This window comes from Mustela nigripes, chromosome 14, assembly GCF_022355385.1.
Source record: "Mustela nigripes isolate SB6536 chromosome 14, MUSNIG.SB6536, whole genome shotgun sequence".
Classification (NCBI taxonomy): Eukaryota; Metazoa; Chordata; class Mammalia; order Carnivora; family Mustelidae; genus Mustela; species Mustela nigripes.
In genome coordinates this window covers 43,102,087-43,125,755 of record NC_081570.1, presented here as the reverse complement: position 1 = coordinate 43,125,755, position 23,669 = coordinate 43,102,087, and the positions used below count along the sequence as shown (strand labels likewise).

The 23,669-nt window shown below is 41.7% G+C and overlaps 2 protein-coding genes across 4 annotated transcripts in view; both read left to right on the top strand.

Annotated features, from left to right (window-relative positions):
- YIPF1 (Yip1 domain family member 1) overlaps positions 1-4,270 on the top strand; it is a 38,548-nt gene extending 34,278 nt beyond the window's left edge. For 2 of the 3 annotated variants that reach the window (XM_059374810.1, XM_059374811.1), the window contains one exon: positions 3,749-4,270. The gene's annotated coding sequence lies outside the window, so the exon portion shown is untranslated. The remainder of the gene's footprint in view (positions 1-3,748) is intronic. The other variant, XM_059374813.1, reaches the window with a different exon arrangement.
- Positions 4,271-11,106: 6,836 nt separating this feature from the next.
- NDC1 (NDC1 transmembrane nucleoporin) overlaps positions 11,107-23,669 on the top strand; it is a 47,662-nt gene continuing 35,099 nt past the window's right edge. The window contains exons 1-5 of the mRNA XM_059374809.1: positions 11,107-11,477; positions 13,089-13,209; positions 15,497-15,598; positions 18,003-18,177; positions 20,295-20,433. Coding sequence (XP_059230792.1) covers positions 11,115-11,477; positions 13,089-13,209; positions 15,497-15,598; positions 18,003-18,177; positions 20,295-20,433 — 900 coding nt within the window. The 5' untranslated portion in view covers positions 11,107-11,114. The remainder of the gene's footprint in view (positions 11,478-13,088; positions 13,210-15,496; positions 15,599-18,002; positions 18,178-20,294; positions 20,434-23,669) is intronic.

Below are 23,669 nucleotides of genomic sequence, written 5' to 3'. Positions count from 1 at the left end.
TTTTCAAAATGGTGATATTTCAGTTCTATCTTTGCTTCTTTCTTTATTAATTAGAATACTTCTTTCATAAAAACTTCCCTTTATCTACTATTTGGCTCAGCAGTGATGTAATTCCTGGAGAAAAGCAGGATAAATGATTCTTTTGCTTTTTTTCCCACCTACTTTCAAACTAGTAGTTGGCTTGCTAGCACTCAGCAGCAATGACGAGTTAGTTTCAGTCCATTGCAAGTATTATGCTTACCAATATTCAAGTTGTCCCTTCTTTGACTAATGGGAAGCTCTTCAAATTTGCTCAAGTCCTGTTGGCATAGCCCTAAGAATCTCTGATAAATGTGTTATTATCTGTTAAACAAAATTTTCCAGGCTTTTCCAGGCTCATCTTGAACATTTCCTGTCCCAGATCCAGACTGAGTCATTTCTTGAAGGAGTCTTGGTTCTGTTCATTAGGGAGATAGTCATACCAGGTCACAATCTGGACGCTAGCAGTACTCATTGTCATTGGGTTGTTTTTTCACAGGCCTTTTCACTGTTCAGAGTCAGGAAATATATGTGTTGTGTGCTTGATTCCTTTTTTAAAGGAAATGCAATGTGGGTTCATACTCATACTTTGAATTCTTATTTATCACTACAGAGTTTTTTCTAAATTGCTTTTATCTTATATCTGTATCTCCTTTCTTACCTCCTGGGAATCTCACTTTACAACAATACCAGCAGAGATAGAATTGGGCTAGCACATAAGTACCTAATTGTTTTATCCAGGCACTAGCAACAGTCCAATAATAACAACAACAGCACTCCCATTAATTACTGGAAACATTGCTTTAAAATCTTTTAAGGCTTTTTTTTTTTTTTTTTTAAAGGTTTTTAAGTTCTGGAATTCCCCTTCCTGGCTTGTTTACTTGGAAGCCCACTATTTATTTTTCAGGATGCACTTCAGATAGCCTGTCCTTGGGGAAGTTTAAATTACTTACTCCTCTGTGCTCTCCTAAAGCTCTTTGTATGTTCCTTTGTTAGAGCAATTCTCTTATTCACAGGGACATAGACTGGGAATCCCTAGAAAGGGAAGATTTAGCTGCAGCATCCCACAGGCTTTGGGGAAAGCTTGATTTTGAACTTGACAGTTCATAGACCCATCACATACACACATGCTTTGTTCTTTTGCCTGGTGACTTGAAAACTTTTTACTTGTTTGTTCATTGAGAGCCTACCCTTGGCCACCATTTGCTGGGTCACTGGGGTCAACAGTGGAGATTGGACTTTCCCTTCCCAGATTTTACACCCCATTTTCTATCTCAGGTTTCAGATAGACTAGAAGGCCCTGCTAAATTAAAAAGGGAACCCTAACTTGGGGAACTTTGGGTTTGAACACCCCCGATCAGGCTTGGGTGCAGGGGTGCCACCACGAAGAGGGCTCAGGGCTGGCCTGGGTCACAGTAGGGCCACCCAACATGTGGAGCCTGAAGTGGCCAGGAATCGGGTTGTAGGTAGGCAAGAGGCAGGGGAGCTCTGGCTAATGGTGGCATTAGGGACCAAGTCTGGCACAAAGGACAGTGTCATCTTACTCACCACCTTCTGGGCTAAGCCCCAGGAATCCCCAGCCTCTGTCAGGCTACCTACTAAAGGTTGGCAGCCGGGCAAGAGAAATTTTCTGTCTTGAATCCCTCCTCTGGTCTTGACATTAATTTGGAACAGACAGCTAGAGAGATGAGAGAAAAAGAGCATGTTTATGAAAATAAAATCTTCAGTGCCTGCCCTGTGGGCTTGTTTGTCTCTACCTTTATTTAGCATTTCAGAAGCCCGAGCTAATGTTTACCAGAAGGCGAGGAAGGACTGTTAGTTCTTCCAGTCCAGCAAACTGCAGCATTCATGCTTCTCCAACCACTTTTCACAGATATATTGTTGACAACATTTCCCTTTTCTAGAGCCGGGACATTGAGGCAGATACGGCCGTCTTAGGCCCACCTTCCTAGTTGTGATCCTACCCCCGAGGGTAGTAGGAGGCCTGGCACATTCTCTTAGGTTGGAGGCCATTTATTAGGAAACGGCCTCTCTGCCACATTTCTTAATTCCCACCCTGGATTTAACTATATCTAGGACCTCTTCCCAAATTTTCATCTATTGCAAGTCGCCAGCTAGGTGTACCAACAGATGATTCAAATTCATTACGTTCAAAACTAAACCCATCTCCCACGCAACCAGATCCTTCTTATATTTTCCTGTCTCCGTAAATGGCACGACCATCCACATTGCCCCTGACTTTAGACTAGGTTAGATTCTTTATTATACTGTCTCACAGTACCTCACAATTACAATTACATAAGTAATATGTTATGTATATGTTTACCCGGTAGTTTCCACTGCCAGACTGTGTAACTTCCTTGAGAGTTGGGACCATGGTGCTTTATTCATCATGGTACTCCAGTGCCTAACCCATCTGACACATGAGTCCTCAATCACTATTTGTTGGAATAATTAAGAAATCCACCTGGTCACCCTAGAAACCTCATCATCAATGTAGAATCCCCCTTCTAACCTTCAGTATCTTACCTCTCCGTACAACTTGTCTATTCTACCCCTGAAATGTTTCTCAGGTCTGTCCTATTAGTACTATGCCTGATGTTCCTGGTGTTCAGGACCCAATCATCTCACATTTGGACTATGATAGTAACTTGGTGGGATTCTCTATCTCTTTTCTTTTCTTTCTTCCAATCCATCCTATGCATAGCCAAAGCACTTTTCAAAAAATTATAAAACTGTGTCACTTAAGAACTTTCTTTTCTTCTTCTTCTTCTTCTTCTTTTTTTTTTTCTTTTTGGCCTCTGATCGTCTAAAAGACAAAATCTACATTCCCTGCAGGATCAATCCCTAATCTGTTTGTCCTACATCATATCCTGCCGTTGTCCCCTGCACAACCTCGTGCTTCAGCAACCACAAACAGCTCTCCAGTTTTCAAATATTTTCATGTCCCTCCATATTTACTTTATTCCTCCTCTAGCACCTAACACAGCTGTTACAAAGAAGGGAGACAAAGAAGGATGGGGGAAGGTAGCTATGGGATCTGGCAGAGGAAAATCATTGGTTTTCCAAAGTAATAGAGGAAAACTTTTTAAAATGTCGTCTCCCCTCCCATAATAAGTCTTCTTGGAGTTGGTGACTCTGGGCTCCAGGTTGTCTGGTATTGAAGCTGTACCTCTGAACATAAACAAGTACCCTTCCCTACAGTTTAGGTCCTTTCTAAATATTGGGGGTGTGTGTGTCTTTTTCTTTCTTTATTATTATAATTTTTTTAATGTTATGTTAGTCACCATACAGTACATTATTAGTTTTTGGTGCAGTGTTCCATGATTCATTGTTTGCATATAACACCCAGTTCTCCATGCAGTCCATGCCTTCCTTAATACCCATCACCAGGCTCACCCATCCCCCATACCCCCAAAACCCTCAGTTTGATTCCTGGAGTCCATAGTCTCTCGTGGTTTGTCCCCCTCTCTGATTTACCCCCCTTCATTTTCCCCTTCCTTCTCCTGATGTCCTCCATGTTATGCCTTATGTTCCACAAGTAAGTGAAACCATATGATAATTGTCTTCCTGTGTTGAGCTTACTTCACTCAGCATAATCTCCTCCAGTCCCATCCATGTCGATGCAAATGGTGGGTATTCATCCTTTCTGATGGCTGAGTAATAGTCCATTGTAATATCCAATGGGATATTACACTTTTTCTTAAAAGTGACTCTTTTTGTTTTTCAGTTCTCTTTTCTGTTTTTTGAAGTGTGGTTCTTTGGGACATGGCATCTACTGCAGGGAAGCAAGCCCGTGGGAAAACTGATGGCATGGCCCACCCTCCGGCAGCTGTAAGGTGCCACGCTGAAGTCTCATCACCCAATTTAACAAATAGTAACTAAATGTTGTTCGGTCCATGTGTCTTTCAGCTCTTCTTTCTCACCTGTCTGTTATCGTTGTAACTATGCACCGATTTAGGACAAAATACAAGGGAACGTGGTAGGTGTGCCTGCCATCTGCCTCTCGCTGTCCTAGGACGCCCTTAACACGTGAAATGGATCCATCCTAATGTCTGATGACTTTCTTCGGAATTGTATACAGATGATCCTCTAAGGTGATCTTCTTTTCTCCAGTGCTTGCCATCGTAAACTGACCGAACTGTATGAACTTTGGTTTGGATTCATTGGGAGCCCGAACAATTTGTCTGTGGTGACTTGACACTGGGCAACTGAACCTGATTGTTGCAAAATAAATACCTCATAGAATGTCTGTCTGCATTTCATGACTTTGACCTCGAGTTCTTCCTTGATGTTTTATCTTTAGCATGCTGGAAGCTGCTGTAAATCTGGATTTATTTAATGAGATGTGGGGATTAAAGTGGACATCAGAATTTTTCTTCCTGTAAGTATGGAACAGAGGGTTGAAAGAACTTGCTCCCTTATAACATATTTCAACACAGAGATTTTAGAAAAAAATTTCTAGGGCACTTTGAGCACCTCTTCATGGTGGCATGACTCCTGGCTATAGTGCATTAAAGGGAGAAACAAGTGACAGTTCAGTTACTTTATTTTTTTATTCAAAATGTGTGCCATCTGGGAGGCTGGGCTTCTGCCGGGTCAGGATTGCCGATCCCCTACTGTTTCTGTTGTCCTCTTCAGGCCAGGAATTTCCAGTGTATTTCTGAGACAGCTACAAAGACACACGTGGACTTAAAAGGCTGGTCACACCGAAAAAGGAAGAGGCACACAAATTCAGGCCACCATGAGCTTAAGGTCAAGTTGGCAAACCTCCCGTCAAACACAGGGTACCCTCCCCTCCATGAATTTACTTCACAAATGCAGGTAGTGCTCATATGTGGTCAGCATTCTAGGTGATGGGGCTGGAGCAGTGAACAGAACAGACCAGGTCCCTGATCCCAGGGATCCTGCGGGCAACACGATCATGTCTGGGGGGTTGCCAGCCTCAGCCTCTTCAAGGTCGCTGTCTCCTCCTGGAACAAGTCCTTGTGCGCGCATCTCTGCAGCTTTTGCCACTTGGTCTGAGCTCTTCCCCTGGGCCTCTCAGATCTAGTCTGAGCTTTCTTCCCTTTGTTGACTTCAGATGTTTGAAAGCAGCTGTTCTGCCCTCCTCCCCCCACCCCCCACCAGCTCAGTGTTTATTCTGTCTTCAGGGACTCTACCTTCCCAACCCTCTCTGAGCTGGTACCCTGGTGTTCTTTTCATTAACACCTAACTCCTGCTGCCCAAGGCAGTGATTCTTACGCATGTGGGCCCTGTGAGCGGGTACCTGCCCTCTGCAACCTCCCCTTCCTGTGTCTCACCAAAAGTGGTAGGATTTTTCTCCACTAAAGAATGGAAGGATACTATGAAATTATATATATATATATACATATATATATATATGTATATATATATGCCTCTGCTACGGTTTCGACAGAGCTGCTAAGAGCCTTGCTATTTCCTGCGTGATAGAGTGTCTGACAGAGCTCCCAAATTTCTTGGAATTTCCTGGTGGAGCATTTTTTTTTCTAATGAGGTGACTCTTGGGGTGGTGGGATCTGGATGGGGCTGGTCACCAGGAAGACCGAGCCATGACTGGAAGCTGGGAACTTTCAGCTCCACTCCCCATTTTCTGGAGAGAGGTGAGGGGCTGGAAATGGAGGTAATAATCGATCAGGCCCGTATGATGAAGCCTTCATAAAAATACCAAAAGAACGGGGTTTGGAGAGCTTTCAGGTTGGTGAATACATCCACCTGCCAGGAGGGTAGTGCATCCCCAGCTCCGAGAGAGACAGAAGCTCCTGCACCTAGGACCCTTCCAGACCTCGCCCCATGTATCTCTCCACCGAGCTATTCATTTATATCCTTTAAAACATCCTTTGTAATAAATGAGCAATAGTGAGTAAACTTTTTCTGGGTCCTGGGAACAAATTACCAAACCCAGGGAGGGGGCCTTGGGAGCCTCTTAATTTGTAGCCAAGTTGGACAGAACTCATGGGTAACCTGGGGACCCACTGCTTGCAATTGACAACTGAAGCAAGGGGGCAGTCTTGGGGGACTGTGCCCTTACCCTATGGGCTCTGCACTACCTCCAGGCAGGTAGTGTGAGAATTGCTTGGTGTGGAAGATCCACATATCTGGTCACAGGAAGTGTTGTAAGTGCTAAAGGAAAGGAAAGCAATGAGTTTTTCCCAGGCACATGTAAATATCCTGGGAAGGATATTTGAGAAGGAATTTAGTTACTACTGAGTATTTATGTGGTGTAACTGGTAAAGTTTTCTCCCCAAAATGTTTAGAGATTTTTGGGGCACCTGGGTGGCTCAGTGGGTTAAAGCCTCTGCCTTCGGCTAGGGTCATGACCTCACAGTCCTGGATTTGAGCCCTGCATCAGGCTCTCTGCTTAGCAGGGAGCCTGCTTTCTGCTCAGCAGGGAGCCAGCTTCCCTTCCTCTCTCTCTGCCTGCTTGTGATCTGTCAAATAAATAAATAAAATATTTTAAAAAATGTTTAGAGAGTCTTTAATACTTAGAGGTCAGGATTTTTAAAGTAAGGATTCCAGACACAATCAGCATCATAAATTAGAACCATCATCTTATAAAAAGAGAGGCTATCATAATCTCAAATAATCTGGAAGGATATAACTAAAAACTTGAATAAATTGAGCTTTCTGGAAAGCTGACTATTTTGCTCATTTTTTTCTCACCTACCAAAGACCAGTGAAAATTTCACGAACCAGCCAGCACCACCCTTTAGGAGCCCCTACTCTCGGGATCCCCTTGAAGCACTTAGGAATCGTATTCAACCATAAGAGAACTCTTGAAAGCAGTAGCTTAAACAAATCAGCACTTGTACTTTTCGCATGGAAATAGAAGTTTAGAGCTAGCCCCACCCAGATGAATACAGCTACTCCATGATGTCATTAAGGATTCTGGCTTTTTAAAATTTTTCTTCCGCTCAGCAGTCCTTAGTGTGAATTTGCCATCATCTGATCCCAAGACGCGTGCTGCTTTCCGGCAAAGTATAGGCAATGAAGAGTCTGGCTCCAAGCCAGAACCCTATGTGTGATCTTTCAGGCCTGATCGTGGGCAGTTAGGGGCTATGGACCTGAAGGTCTTTACCTCCTGACAGGCCTCCTGGGAAAGCCCCCTACACACACCAGACTAGGTGCACAGCCTGAGCACAGCACCCTCTGTGGGGAGTTGTGGTCAGTGGTTTTGGCCTCACCTTACCATCACGCCAAACTTGTTCTTAGGCAAATCTACCATCTCTAGCCCAGCTTCCTTCTTCTGGAGGCCTAATGGAGCTAAGGGGTGAGGGCCCTAGCCATGGCCTCTCTCAGGTGCCTTTGCCGAGACTGGGGGTCCTTAAAGATGTCTTTTCCACTCTGACCCAGTATTCAGTACTCTTCCACCCGCCGCCCCTCCCCGCTTCCTCCTCCTGCCTCCTAAACTATAAAATGGCAGGAGTTTTTTGTTTAGGCAGTAAGACTGTGCCCACATCTGCACCAACCCACCTGACCCTTGTGTGGCACTGTGCCATGGAGAAAAATGGAACATAAGGGGAACCAATGCTTTCTCCCATTTCGTATCTTGCTTATAACATCACAGTAACTGATTAAAGACTTGACTGTAACTTTTCACTTTCACTGCTCAGACAGTGAACAGCTGAACAGTGAACAGCTGAGCAGTGGCAGCTCAGCTCTCTCCAGCTCAGTTCCACTTTTGACAGGCAGGAAGAAGGGAAAGGGCAAAGAGCGTTGACCAGTTGAATTGACGTGGCTTTTAATGAGCTTTCTCCCAAACCCCATCTAATGCCTTATACTTCTATCTTATTGGTCAGAAATGTATCACATGGTCATCCCTAGCTGCAAGGGAGATTGGGAAATGCTCTTTAGCTGGGCACACTGCCACCCTGAATGAAACCAGAATGGGTTTGAAACACATAACTGTTACATCGTGGAACCCCTGCTTTTAGGAAAGTTAATGGATGGTGGTTTTTCCATTGTCAGTTTGATTTCACTGGTTTGTGTATAAAGATTTAAGAGGCGCCTGTGTGACTCTGGCATTTAAGCATCTGATTCTTGTTCTCAGCTCAGGGGTTGATCTTACAGTCATGAGTTCAAGCCCCTCATGGGCTACACAGTGGGCATGGAGCCTACCTAAAAAAGGGGAAAAAAAGGATTTAAGAGAAAAGAATTCTGGAAAGATGGCAGTGACATTTTTTGAATTTCCCCAAATTCCTCCATAAAAATAGAGTATCTGGGATAGCAAAACCAAAAACCTGTGGACAATATCAATAACAAACTTGGGTGACAAGATATCACCACATACCCCAAAATTCAAGCAGATGTAAACCACTAGCCACTCAAAGACTTGCATGGTATCAGCATTTTTGTGGAAAGAGGCAAAGGAAGCAGCTGGGTGTCTGAGAAATCTAAAAATAAGAAAACCCCAAAATAGCCAAGAGGTACTCCCTAAAAAGTACCGTGGACCAATAGGAGAAAAGCAGCTAGATTTGGGGGCAGTTTGGTACAACCCAGTTTTCAGCTGATGAGTGCAAGGGGTCCGAAGAAGGATCTGAAGAAGTTGGGCTCTGGAAACCAGCCAAAGTATCTTTCCAGGACATCAGAGTAGAAACTTCAGGGAATAGAATACAGATAGAGTAGGCCAGGGATATTTGGGGCAAAGAAAAGGGAAATCAGATGAAAGTGGGGGAAGGGCACAGAGCCAGAAGATCCAGAAAGTTTGAAGCCATATTTTTGAACACTTCCTGGAAACAGAGAAAGAAGTGATAGAGTCTCAAATTTAGCAAAGCTGTCCTAACTCACCCCTCCTTCCTAAATGTGCAGGAAAACGAATTTCATATAAAAATGAGCAGCAGAAAGGACTGCAATCAAACCTCATAATGAAGTTATTATAGGAAAAGTGAAAACATGGAGCTGAATAATATCCCTAATGATATGAAAACATTCTGGAAAGACATGCCCACAAAACCAGATGAAAACTGTAACGTAAGATTTCAAAATAAACTAAAGCAAATTAAGGAAATAATACAAGTTCCTGCTCAACAGCAGTGGTGTAGTTGTAACAGCAGTACTGGCGTTCCCCCCAGCAGCCCCACATCACGAGTGTGCTGGTGGGCTCTAATGTAGAAGGAGTAGCACCTTCATGATATTTGGATAACTCCCTTCTCCCTTTGCTACTACAGCCCTATTCTTTCTCCCCTATGCCCTTTCAGCCCTTTGAACACTTTTATTATCTATTCCCTGGGTTCCGTTCCTCTTTGAATTAGGTAACAAAGTTTGTTGTCCTGAATAGACACTTTCTGCTGCAGTTCCTTCCATTCATTCTTCTGTTCATTTAGCAAACATTTATTGACTACCTTCTCCTGTATAGCATTTTGGAAACAATGATAAACAAGATAGACAAAGTCTCTGCCCATGGGACACTTATGTGCTAGTTAGAATTCAGACAATAAATAGGTAGTTACACACGATGATTTCAGAATATGATTAGTTGCTCTAAAAATAAAAGTGGCACAAACAATAAATAATTGTCTCTGTTGTGTAAATGAAGTCAGGAGGTAAGGGCAGGTAGCTAGGATTGGTATGGTTGCTTCAGTAATCAGGTTTACTTTGAGCTCAGTACTTGATTTTGCCTAGAGTGTGACACATCCAAATTCTATGCAGCTGGATGCAGGAAGGGATTAATAAGGTGGCAAAGGACATGGCTAGCTCTCTTTTAAGGGGAGTTTCTGGGAAACTACCATGCGATAGTTTGATTATATTTTATTGGCCTGAACTCATCAGTCACCTGGCTCCACCTAGCGGCCAGGGAGACTAGGAAATGTAGCCACATGCCCAGTTAAAAATCAGGGATTCTATTTCTAAGAAGTAGAGGAGAAAGAATGCTGGGGTAGACAACTAGTAGTCTGAACCAGGTACTAAAGGAACTAAACAAAGTAAACTGACTGCAAGTGACCTTGTCTGTGTTTAATGACACTCATTTAGAATGATTATCTTTTTCCATCACCAGAAAGAAGGTTTCTTCTTGGCAGAGACTTGATCTACCTTTGTATTCCCAGTTTATTCTGCAGGGCTTCAAACATGATTGATATTAACATGTTTTTGGAAATGAATATAATCTTAAAGCAACAGTATAGCAAACATTACAGAGCACTGTGTGTGATGTCAATTTCTCTCCAGAATCAGTAAATCGCTAAATCTCTCTGTCTTTACAGAGTACTGAATGTTGACTGTGGTATATAATTGGGTATTAAAAGGTGTTAGCAGTATACCTCCAGGGATCTGAGGGCTAATGCAATCAGAGAAGACTTCATTAAGTGGGACTTGGATCGGTAGAAATCTTTTTCCTTACTGGCAGGAAATTAAGGATAATCCGTATTTGTAGTAGCATTTTCATATTTTCGCAACATCAATGGATACCATCTTTATTTTTATCCTTTTTTTCTAGATTAAGAAATGGAGTCTCAGATAGGATCAAGACATTCCATTTAGCAAGTGGCAGAGACGGAACTAGGAACCAGATCTTAGGAAACCAAATACACTTAAAAAAATATATATATATATATATTTTTTTTATTTATTTATTTGACACAGAGAGACACACAGTGAGAGAGGGAACAGAAGCAAGGTGAGTGGGAGAGGGAGAAGCAGCGTTCCAGGGAAGCAGGGAGCCGGTTGCGGGCCTTGATCCCAGGACCCTGGGATCTTGACCTGAGGCCAAGGCAGACACTTAAAGGCTGAGTCACCCAGAAGCCCCCAGATTCACTTTCATATAGATTATTTTCCATTTCAGTAAAATCAGTGAGTACCTCTCTGGAGAGGGCCACAACATTGTTTGATTTCACTTTCAGGCAGTCGATAAAGAAAATCGGGAGAAATAAGCGCGAGTCATTTTGCCAGATCTAAGTGTAAAATCCGGCCAATGGACACGGTTAACTCTTAGGGGCTTTATAAAAGACTACGATTCCCAGCACGTCACAAGGTACCTCTGGGAAAACTTCCACTCCCATCATGCTGTACTTTGGAATTCTGAGTCCCAGAATGCAACGCTCCCTTGCGCCCAGAGCGCCATCGAGACTACAGTTCCCAGCATGCAGCGTCGCCCCTGGTTTCTGGCGTCCCGCTGGACCCTGCTTCGGAGAGACCTTTTGGTCTCCAGCGGGCGGGTCCTGAAATCCCAGCCCCCTCTGGGGGACGTGTCCGGGGGCCACTTCTGGCGCGTTAGGCCTGTCCAGACGAAGCCTCGAAGGGACTGGTTGGGCCCTGGCCCGGGCTTCTCTCAGGCGGCGTTTGAGGCAGCCCCAACAGGGTCCTCCTGGGGCCTTTCTCCCTTTGAACAGCGGTGGCGGGCGGGCGCGCTGTCTCCTGCACCCCTCAGAACCGGGACCGCCATCACCATGGCCACGGCTGCGAGTCGGCCCTACGCCGGCGGGTCGCGGGACATCTTGTGGCGCGTGAGTGCTGCGCGCTCTGTGGCGTGCGCTGGGCCCGCAGCTGGAGTCGGGCCTGGCGGGCGGACGCGCGCTGAGCGCGCGTGCGCGCCGGGCGGGGAAGGGACCGGCTTCTGTGTAGCATGGGGAGCGCGTGGGGAGGGGGCGGCCAGAGGGAGTGATTACAGGGATGTGGGGGGCTGTCCCGAGTGGAGTCTGGTTGTGGGGTGGGCGGGGCGGGCTAGGGAAAGCTGGTTACTAGTGTGCAGTGGCGGGACGTCCTGAGTGCAGACTTGTCATGGGGTGGGAGAGGAGTCCTGAGTGGAAGCTGTTTAGAATGACAGGGATGACCTGCATGGGAACTGGGGGAGGGATTGTCAAGAGTTTTATGCAAGGATGGAGTATCTGGTAGGTGCAAAATGAATAATTTGATCACTTGAGGTAAGAAGTGTCTTATTTGGGATAGGACGCTACATTGAACATCACAGTCTGAGGGAGGAGAGGAATTGTCTTAATTTTATAACTGTATTTTACAACTTTCTGATTTTCTAGAATCAGAAAGAATATGATGTGGCCTCAGCAGAGACTGTATCCCAAGCTAAAATTTTGAGTCCTTAAGTCTTGCCTATTCTTTACCACCTATATTGTCAATTACTGATTTTCTATAGATGTACTTCAGAAAATATGACTGTAGTTTTTTTTTTCTCCTTTCTTTCCCACTGCCTTCCTTTGTACACTGAGAACTTTGGCTTTGGGCACGTGTAGTAGACTGCCTCCTAGTTGTCTCTTGTGTGGGTCTTGCCCCCTCTGACTCACCTTCATCATAAGCACCTTGCAAACCCAAGAGTATTTTACCTTCCAAAATGTAAATCCGATTAAAGTAAAGACTTTCATGCTTCAGACCCCTCAGTATCTCTTCTTTACTCACTTATTCAGTAGCGTATCTTGTATCTCTTAAGTGGTAGGCTCTGGTGATTCACACATGAATACATTGTGCTAATTGTCCAATAACTGCCATAGCTAATAATTGTAAACACAATTACAGTATGCAGATGATCCCTATAAAATGTGTACAGCTTTTAGATATTGATATATCAATTAAAGCTAAAGAGACAAGTATAAGGCTGGGACGCCTGGGTGGCTCAGTGGGTTAAAGCCTCTGCCTTTGACTGGGGTCATGATCCTGAGGTCTTGGGATTGAGCCCCGCATCAGGCTCTCTGCTCAGCCGGGAGCCTGTCTCTCCCTCTCTCTCTGCCTGTCTCTCTGCCTACTTGTGATCTCTGTCTGTCAAATAAGTTAATAAATCTTAAAAAGAGAGAGAGAGACAAGTATAAGTTGTTGTAAAATACAGTTATAAAACTAAGACAATTCCTCTCCTCCCTCAGACTGTGATGTTCAATGTAGCGTCTGACTCTGGTCTAAACGCAAGCATCAGTTCCCTGATCTTATAAGATTCGGGAGTTGTATGTCATGTTATTAATAGGAGTAACCACTGGAGCTTATAGCTGCATGGGCTATGATCTAGTGTAAATACTAGTGATTGACTTCCCATATGAAAAGATAGGATTTGCATAACTGAAATAACTGAAGTAGCTTGACTTCATGATTGAGGGATTTTGTTTGTTTAATTATAGGTTTTGGGCTGGAGGATAGTTGCGAGTATTATCTGGTCAGTGCTGCTTCTACCCGTCTGTACCACAGTATTTATCATCTTCAGCAGCATTGATTTATTTCATCCTATTCAGTGGCTGTCTGGTAAGTGGTGCTCAGTTTGGGGAAATCAAATTTACAGGACCTATTTCTCAACATAAAAGTTGTGTTATGTTTTAGATCATTTGTTTTTAATCACTGCCCGTATTGATGGACATGGCAAAACATTCCCCTTGGAGGTGACCTTAAGGCATTCCCTTTATAGATCACCTTTTCACTGTGTAATTATAAGATTAGTAAATCGGTCAGAGATTTGTATTATCACATGAGCAAAAAGATTATTAGAAGACTGCATAACTGAAAACTTAGCTTAATTTTTTTATGTCTTTGTCTTTTTTGACGTTTTCATTTTTAAGGACCAGAACTGTTTCCTTTGTCTACTTAAAAATTTTGAGTAGAAAATAATGACATTTATCTTTTTAAAAAGCCTGCCTAAAAATAAGACTACTTCATTTCTGTATTGTGGCTAATAAAAAGATGAGAAGAGAGAAGAGGAGGAAGGAGGTACAGACTAAGAAGCATAGAGGTGAATACAAAGACTGATGAGGAAGAAAAGCTTGGAGCAGATTAAATGTGGCGATCAAAGTAAAATTACTAAATTTATTAAATTTATTATGATCATGTTAATTAATAATAACCTCCAATTATTGCCATGTACTGCATGCCACGTACCGTACTAAGCATCTTAAGTATATTGTTATTCTTCCTACAACCCTATATAATAAAGAGATATTATCTCTGCTTTATAAATAAAGAAGCTGAGACTAAGATTATAGAAGTCTGTGTAGACATACAGTCAGTGAGTAATGGAACCAGGATTTGAACCTTGGTCTCTGACTTCAAAGCCTGTTTTTCCACTATGCCAACTGGAATTGGAGAGAAGTGTTGCCAGAGTAGGTTTTGAACTCTTTTAAAAAGTCTTGCCTAAGGCTAAAAAGCACAAATACTCTCGAAATTCTTTTTATTTCCCTCTCCACAACAATAACAAATTCCTTTTGCCTAGGGAAGTGGAAAGTGTGTTGTTAATTTAATTTTCAGAAAAAAAGTGCTAATTTTCAAGGAGTTAGCAGCTTTACCTTGTGGTCTTTGTAGCTATTGCTGCTAAAGAATCATAGTAGTGTTATGTTCTTGTTGAAAGGTCTCAATCACTTCTTGCATGGGACCTATAGGGCAGATAAAATTAAGCCATGAGCCAGCACGGGAATGCCAGGTATTTCTGTAACCACCTTCTCTGAGCCTGGATCCCTCATTGATCTCAGTGGTCTGGTCACAAGCTTGGAATATTCAGTCCTGAAATCTAGAACCATTACCCATTGTTCAGATTTGGCACTCAAGAAAAAACTTTTTGCCATTTCATGGGCCAGGGATTTTTAATCCTAATAATACTTTATCTGGAGATGAGATTTGATTTATGCCATTTTTCTCATCAAATGTTACTCATCTCTTTCAACTTTTGCTTCACAAAGTCTTTTTAGAGAAATTGTACTCTTCCCTTACTTATTTCCAGTCACATGAATCAGTTCTTTCATTCTCTTAGCTCAGTATAATGTTGGGGTTTAATTGTGAATCCTTAATAAATACTCTTATTAGTTTAGGTCTATAAATTATTCTCTTAAAAGTTATTGATTTCATTAAGTTTTAGTCTATTCAGCAAATGTACTTCCTTGCTGTTTTTATTTCTCTTATTTATGTTTTTATTTTTATTTATGTTTTGTTTTGTTTTATATATATATGTGTATACATGTATACACAAACATATATGTATATATGTTTTAAACTTGGCCAGATTTTTTAAATGAAATATTGCTTGTTGAACTACTCTAAAATGTGAATATATTAGTATTTTTACAAAGATATCATGATTTTTTTTTAATTCAGCATTTGAATGATTTATGGATTATGCTATTTCCAGAAATGTTACTTTTTTCATAATAGAAGTTAATTGCATTTGTTAAGAAGAGATCTGAAAAATATTATTTATATTGTAAAAAGAAGCCTTGTTGGTATATTACTAAATGTGGTATTTCTCTGTTTCACATGAGGAAAGACATTTGCATATGGTAGTATTTTTCTGATGTTAACATCTGGGTCATCTAAAAGAAATTCTATTATAATTTTAAAGGACCCAGAGCTTGGTCCAAATAACTCACACTGTAGTTGTTGAGTTGATGTCCTGTGGGACCTGTCAACAGTGGATGAGTGAATTCTTGAAGAAAAGATAACTTTTAAAAGGAAAGTTACAGTTGTGGTTCAGACCCGTTTTCTGTTGCAATATACTGATCATGACTATATGACTGAATGAATTTACTAATTCATCTCTCTTGTGTTTTAGATTCTTTCAGTGATCTGTATAGCTCCTATGTAATCTTTTACCTCCTGCTGCTGGCAGTGGTAGTAGTAATAATAAGTATTTTTAATGTGGAGTTCTATGCAGGTGAGTTTTCAGATGTTAATCATCTTAAAAGTATGTGAATTTATATTATTATTATTAATGGCAGGCTCAGCGCGTTTAGTATGTGGATGTGTGTAACAGGCTTGTTTTGTGTCAGCCTAAAGTGTACATACAGAATCATCTGCTTTGAATGTTTTAACTAAAAATTTATGTGAAGGTTCGTTTCTGTTTGAAGAATATTTAGAGCTCTTAGGACAAACATTGTATGATTTTACTTACATAGGAGGTTCTAGAGTCGTCAGATTCTTAAAGACAGAAAGTAGAATGGTGGTTGCCACAGGCTGGGGGAGGAGGGATTGGGGAGCTGTTTGCTGGGCACAGTTGTGGTTGAGGTTGGGGGGAAAGTCCTGAGGTGCATAGTGGCAATGGTTACACAACAGTGTGAGTGTATGTATGCCGCAGAACTACATGCTTAAAAATGGTTAAAATGGAAAAAAAAATGGTTAACATGGCAAACTTTACTTATGTGTGTTTTACCACAATAAAAAAATTTAGACCTTTTAATAGTTAACAGCTGCTGTTAAAGCTGTGACTCAGCAGATGTATTATAAAAATAACTCCTTTATAGGGTAGGAGATCAGGACCAGATGATTTCTAAGGTCCTTTTCAAATATAAAAGTCTATAATTCTATAGTTTAAAAAAACCCAGTTGTATGTTTTGCCTTGGGAGAATCACCTGCTAGATTCCAGAGCTTTTTCTTTTCCTGTTTTTCTTTTTGCTTTTTGTGCCTTTTCTGATTCCTGTGTCTGTACTTACGGTACAGTGAGAAGCTTCTTATTCGAGTATAACATCATTCCTCTTTTTAGCTCTTCAGTAGTTGCTTCTTAGAGCTGGTATAAAATTTCCAATCTTACTCTGGGGGTTACAACACATACCCTTTTCCTTTGCTTTCCTCGTCCCTCACTCCTAACTGCTGGATATCTTTTTCTGTTCAAGCCACATACAGATCTCCTTGGCTTATAGCACGTGCTCTTTTACATGGTCCCACATACTTAGGTCTTCTTGATGTAGATGCCACACTAGGGCTCTCTGCCTTGTCATTCTTAAAGTCTGATTAGTCACTTTGGCTCATTCCTTCAACAAGCATTCTATGTGCTGTGCATTGTGTGGGGATAAGATATAAGTGTTATGGTCCCAGTTATCCTGAGAGGATCACAATTAATAGAGAGACAGACTAAACATCAAATATATTTAATTACAATACACTGGATAGAATGGGAATATGTAATATAGGAGCACCATTTACCCAGCCTGGGAAGTTTCCTGGAGGAGGTGATGCTAAAAGGATGAATTGTATTAATTTGAGAAGGAAGATAATGATCCAGGGAAAAGGATAGCAGGTAAAAAGGCTTAGACACACAAGAAGATTTGGTATGTTCAGAGCATTATAAGCCAGTTGCACACTCAGTAGGTCTAATGGGCATTTCTTGGGGGGAAGGAGAGGTGATAGCAGCCTCTTTCTCAAAGTGTAAAGCACCTAAGCCCTCTCCCTTCACATGAATTTTCCATCTCTCTACAGTCTCTTTACTTGGAATATATTAAAAGAAGGATATGTATATGGTTAGATCAGGAAACCCTCTACTAGCTGTTTTCAAGGGTCAACTTCCCTCCAACCCACACTCACCTACCCGAATACACCCAGAAAACTTATTTTGATTATCTGAGAGGCATTAGAAATTCCTATACAAACATTTATTTTGGTATTCAGTATTGTCATTATTTATGTATTTTGTGGTTTATTTTTTCACAGTTGGACTATATATTGACCAGTTCAAATGCTGAAGTAAAAATAACTTGTCAGACTGGGCGCCTGGGTGGCTCAGTGGGTTAAGCCGCTGCCTTCGGCTCAGGTCATGATCTCAGGGTCCTGGGATCGAGTCCCGCATCGGGCTCTCTGCTCAGCAGGGAGCCTGCTTCCCCACCTCTCTCTGCCTGCCTCTCTGCCTACTTGTGATCTCTCTCTGTCAAATAAATAAATAAAGTCTTTAAAAAAAAAAAATAACTTGTCAGAGGTCAAGCACTGTCTTTTAAAAATTATGATTATTTCTTTTCTGGCACCTAAGAGAGTGGCAGGGTAGACACTATTTGAACTGTCAGGAAATTTTATTTAAAAAGAACTGAAAAATGTTAATCATGCTGTCCTTAGGCTTCATCTCTCAGAATCTTTGATTTTTCTTTTTTTTTGTGTACATCTTTGTCTATTCAACCTTTTCAAAATCTTTTAGGTTCAAATATTTAACTTAGAATTTTTCTGTACTTTACATTGACTCTCTGTTTCTTCCTCCCCTTTGGAATATTTGTGCAAGTATGAGAGGGAGTAATAGTTCACGTCCTCTGACTTCATTTGCTGCAGCCTAAAGCCATTGTAATGTGCTTTGTTTACAGTTGTGCCTTCAATTCCCTGCTCCAGACTGGCACTGATAGGGAAGATCATTCACCCTCAGCAGCTCATGCATTCTTTTGTCCATGCTGCAATGGGAATGCTGGTGGCTTGGTGTGCTGTGGTGATAACCAAGGGTCAATACCGTTTCCTTGTGGTTCCCTGCACTGGTACTGAGAGGTAATAGTAAATATATTCTTTTTATGGAACCTTGTTTAGTTACTAAGGTGACCTGCACAGATAAATAGTTTATGGACATTCTTTGCTTTCAAGACTTTTATGGAAGGTGCTTTTATATTTAATATGAAATGTTTTTGATATTTATGTTTGCTGAATTCAACAGGTTTTTTTAAGACATGATCTCTGCAAGGCGCTGTGCTAGGTGCTGTTGGATTTATGAGAGGATTCATGCATAAACTATAAGGTGCTTGAGATTTATGAACAAGAGGGGAATTAAGCCATGGACACAAATGGAGAGAAATAGGAACTTCTGTGACATGGGCTGTAATAAGAAAGTGAGATGTGCACGTAAACCTGTGGCAGTTTGAGAGGCAGGGAAGATCCCTGGCTTCTTGGAGGAGGTGGCATTTAGGTTGGGAGTTTAAGGAAGGATTGTATGGGAAGAATGAAGAAAAAAACTTTAAAATAATGACAACTACCTTCTTCAGTAGAGTACTTGTATAATTTTGAAACTGATACAGTTCTTTGGGCAAAGAGCACACACATAGGTCAGGGAAAGAGAAAGGAGAGAGAGAATCTTAGAGAATCTTGAGCAGGCTTCACACCCGACACGGAGCCCAGTGGAGCTTGATCACATGACCCTGAGATCATGGCGTGAGCCGAAATCAAGAGTTGGTTGCTCAGCTCACTGAGCCACCCAGGCACCCCATAAACTGTTAACAGTTCTTGAACACATGACATTAATACCAATTTCAGGTTGATATTCTAACTTTAAAAATCAATAAAGATTACGGTAGGGTTATCTGGGTGTCTCAGTGGGTTAAGCCTTGCCTTCATCTCAGATCGTGATCTCAGGGTCCTGGGATCAAGCCCCACACTGGGCTCTCTGCTCAGCGGGGAACCTGCTTCCCCCCTCTCTCTCTGCCTACTTGTGATCTCTCTCTCTCTGTCAAATAGGTAAGTTAAAAAAAAAAAAAGATTACGGTAGTAATCTTAAGTTCCCAATTTTCTTTCTTCTTCTTCTTCATTTTTTAGATTTTATTTATTTGAGAGAGAGCATGAGTGTGGGGTGGAGCGGAAGAGGGAGGGGGAGAACCAGACTCCACACTGAGCAGGGAGCCCATCTTGGATAGAGTCCTAGGATAGCCCTCTGTCCTAGGATAGCCCTCTATCCTAGGACCCCAGAATCATGATCTGATGCTGAAGACAGACACTTAACTGACTGAGCCAGCCAGGCGCCCCTATACTAATGAATATTTAATTTCTTTTTGTCCCTCAATTACTATTACATAAGGCAGGGTTTTTTTTTCCCCTAATGTGTTTTTTTTTTTTTTAATAAGCCTTTACATGAATACACATTCCCTTTTCTCTGAGGCAAGTATGTAGGAGTAGAATGGCTGGGTCATAAGGTTTTTTTTGTTATTATTTAAATTTTTTTTTTTTTTTTTAATTTATTTAACAGACAGAGATCACAAGTAGGCAGAGAGTCAGGCAGAGAGAGAGGGGGAAACAGGCTCCCTGCTCAGCAGAGAGAGCCTGATGCGGGGCTCGATCCCAGGACCCTGGGACCATGACCTGAGCCGAAGGCAGAGGCTTAACCCACTGAGCCACCCAGGTGCCCCATTTTTTTTTCCCATGATGCCTGTTTATTCCCCACACGTTTCTTGTCACCGTGGCTATCACTCAAGTTAGGACACTCAAGCTAGCACTCAAGTTAGCACTCAAGTTTTCTTTCGTGAGAAGGGTCCCTGTGAAGGATTGCCCAGTTATAAGAGACAACACAGAGAGAAGCCCAAAGTGATGGCATCTCTAGCAGGTCCATAACGTTCAGTTCTAGTTCCTCTCCGTCTAGATACAGCATACCCACCTGTAAGCAGCGTTGGGGACATTCATACCCTTTTCAGATTTCCAGAGAAAGAGCTAACACGTTAACCTTTAGAGAGGTCAAATTCTCATGCATCAGGGAGAGGGTTTTGTTCATCTCTTGCCCGCATTGAACCTGAAATGAACTATTTTGTTAGAATTTGGGACATTTAATAAATGATTAAGTCAAAGTTTGAGCCTAAAGAAGTGATATGTGTCCCTGACTGTCGAATTAATAACCTGTTTCTCTCCAGTTTAAACAGCCCTGCTGCACAGACCTGCTTAAATGAGTATCACCTTTTTTTTCTACTGGCTGGAGCATTTATGGGCTACAGCTATAGTCTCCTGTATTTTATTAACAACATGAATTATCTGCCATTTCCCATCATACAGGTAAGATAGCATTTGGGTGTTATCTTATATCAGAATTTGGCAGATGTAAACTTGCCTTGATGTATATATATATAACTGGCCTCATCTGATTAACTCAACATGTGGTCAGTAAAACTTAGGACTGAGATCATCAAAATGCCATTTGGAGAGGAGAGACTTGTCTTCATGAGATTTTAGCATATGTGTGAGAGCTATCACTGCCCTTGCCACTGCCGCTCTGAGAATACTGCTGTAGCCCACTCTTTCCCTCCCTGCTAGGTAATGGCAGTGGCTGTGACCTAGCAGGGCTGGGGGAGGATGATGATGACATTCATGCAGTGTACCTCTATGCAGCTGCCAGCTTCTTTTTGAACCTAAGAACTCATGGGCTTGACGATATGCAAGTAAGTATAGAATGTCAGTTACTGCCTCAGATCTTTTCTAGAACAAGGCATGATGTGTATAAATAAATAAAACAGTTTTGACTAGGACAGTTGGAACTCTCTTTCAGTTAGGTTTTTAAAAATCTAATCTGGTAGGAGCCTTCTGTGCAACTACGACTACCTTCTAAAGCAGGAGAAAGAAGTATCAGTTGAGATTTCTCCTATGGGGTCAGGGTTCTCCCCAGGCTGTTCCCACTCTTCCTGGCTGTGTTCTTAGTTGCTTCATTCCTGTCCTGTGGCAGGCCGAGGACTGGGCCTTGGAGCAAAAGTCTTAGAACCAGCCCCTTCCCATTAGGACCCAGTCTGGTGGGGAGGGAGTGATGTGTGAACAAATGTGAGAGTAAGGGAGTGTCTAAATTAGGCTTCTCCTGGTTTCCCTGAAGAGCAGTCTGTTGAAAATCCACGTACTGCAGGAGGGAGTGCTCACAGAAAAGGAGCTGGCCCTTCCCTCCCTGCAGACCGTGAGTGTATGAAGAAAGAGTCCCAGTTAGAAATTCTTCACGTTTTGAGAACATGAATTAAAAGCGGAGTATCAGCTTTACCACTTTAAAATTTTATAAGGAAGAAAACCCCTGAAATTCTGTACAGAAATATTCATGCTAAATCATTTTTTAATAATATAATTAGGAATATGAAGAAGAAAAATGTTAGAGAAAAATGAAATACCCCCAAATACCTTGCTCCTTCCTGAACCTCAGTTGAAAGTGACCATTTTAACTTCACATATAGGCAGTAGAGTAAATGTAGGGGCAGGCCAGTAATTGACAGTACAAATAAATTGTTCCTACTATGCAATGTCACATTTGCCTACTAAATTTGCCTACTAAATTTTTTGTAATTTCGTTTGGCTAAATTTTATTCTTGTATCCCAGAAGTTTCTCTTCTGATGGTAATATTTAGCTTTGACTTCAGGTTCAACTCTGGCAGAAGCGTAGCTTCTAACATTTGGTCATTCACTATTTGGCCAAAATATGTTTTGGGGGCATCTCTTGGAACCATAAGTGTATAGTGCTATTTGGTCTGCCCAGCTGGGCGCTCTCTCCAGCCTGGGGATGGTTGGAATAGGGTTGGTTTTTTTTTTTTAAGATTTTATTTATTTATTTGACAGAGATCACAAGTAGGCAGAGAGGCAGGCAGAGAGAGAGATAGAGGGAAGCAGGCTCCCTGTTGAGCAGAGAGCCTGATGTGGGGCTTGATCCCAGGACCCTGAGATCATGACCTGAGCTGAAGGCAGAGGCTTAACCCACTGAGCCACCCAGGCGCCCCGGGATAGGGGTTTTGTTGGGTGGGAGGTCAGGATTTTGGTAGGAGCAGTTGAAATCTTGAATCTTTGTGCCTAGGATCATAGTTTCTCATCTGTCACGTTTGTAACTGCCTTTGTTTGCCCAGCTGGATATATTTGCCTCCTCAGAAGATTGAGGGGGAAGAAGGACACCATACCTTAGCTTTCCAGCATACCAGAGCCTGATCTACATTATATAACCTCCCCTTATGTACTTTAAGTTGCTAAGGAAAGCAGGATTGATTTTTCAGGAAATTGTAAGCTCAGTGTAAGATCAGACCTATTTCTTCTTCTGAACCTCCATAAAGTGATATGATGGCAATAGCCATTTACTTTTTTTCTTTAACTGGACAAGCTGATCAGGGAATGTTAGACCTTAAAAAAAATTATTTTTTATTATTTTTTTACAAACAGTAACAACCATTATTATTAGCATCATCATCATCTTTTGTGATGTCAGATTACTTCCTAAGAGTATAGCGGTAACATTTCAATTAAAAAATATTCAAATAGTATAGATAAAATGAAAATTCCTTTGGCCATTCTGGGGCCAATCTCAGTCTTTACCTCAGAGATAATTGTGACCAGTTTAGTATAGACCCTTTCCTGTACATTTACGTATAGAATGCCTCCAACATTATGTATCTTGTCAGGTGGAGCTTCCATAAACAGTTTTATATTATTCCTATTATTCAGTAACCACTGTTTTCACGTACCTCTGAAAGATTATGTCTTTTTGGAGATCTAATTCTAACCAGTTTACCATTAGCTTATTAATTTTTCTTTAAACTAGCCTGTAGTTCTAAAGCCAATTCCATTTATCAAACTCTTAATGACAGGCTGATAGGGAAAAGCAGAACATTAGCGAGGAGGAGAGGACAAAGAAGTGGATGAACAACAAGACAGGGCTTGGCAAGTTCAAGGCCAACAAGACTGAAAGTATTAGATGAGATAAGATTTATAGAGCCTGGCATGTAGTAAATCCTCAGTAGAGGGTAGTTTCTAGCTAAATAGCAGAAGAAACCCAAAAAGGGAATTGAAAAACACTTCAGCTGGGAAGCAATAAGAGGGTATATTAGCTATTCTCTGCATATCTACTGAAATGCCTACCTGCTTCCCTCTCCTCTTTGGACCCTGTGAGTAATGGTTGAGGTGAGAGCCTCAGTGGAAATAGTATAGGAACTATACTCTTTTTACTGGGTGAGGGGGTGGCGGTGGTGTCAAATAAGGTTAGCATCCAGTGGCTGCATGGAATTGTGCAGTTCCATATCTCAGACTTTGAATATATCCAAATAAACCAGGATTCTTGAAGCTGTGTGGTTAGTAACCAAGTATTCATATGGGCTGCTTTTGGCAAAGATACTGTAGGAGTTCACAGACATGGTATGAAGATAAAACTTTTACCTATGTACTGTAATTATTTGCTCTTCTTTAGCTTCTGAATTTCCTTAAAGAAGGATCAGTCATAATAGAAGCATAAAAGAAGACTAGAATTTGGGAAATTCATCTTTGCTGCATTAAATTTCCTTAGG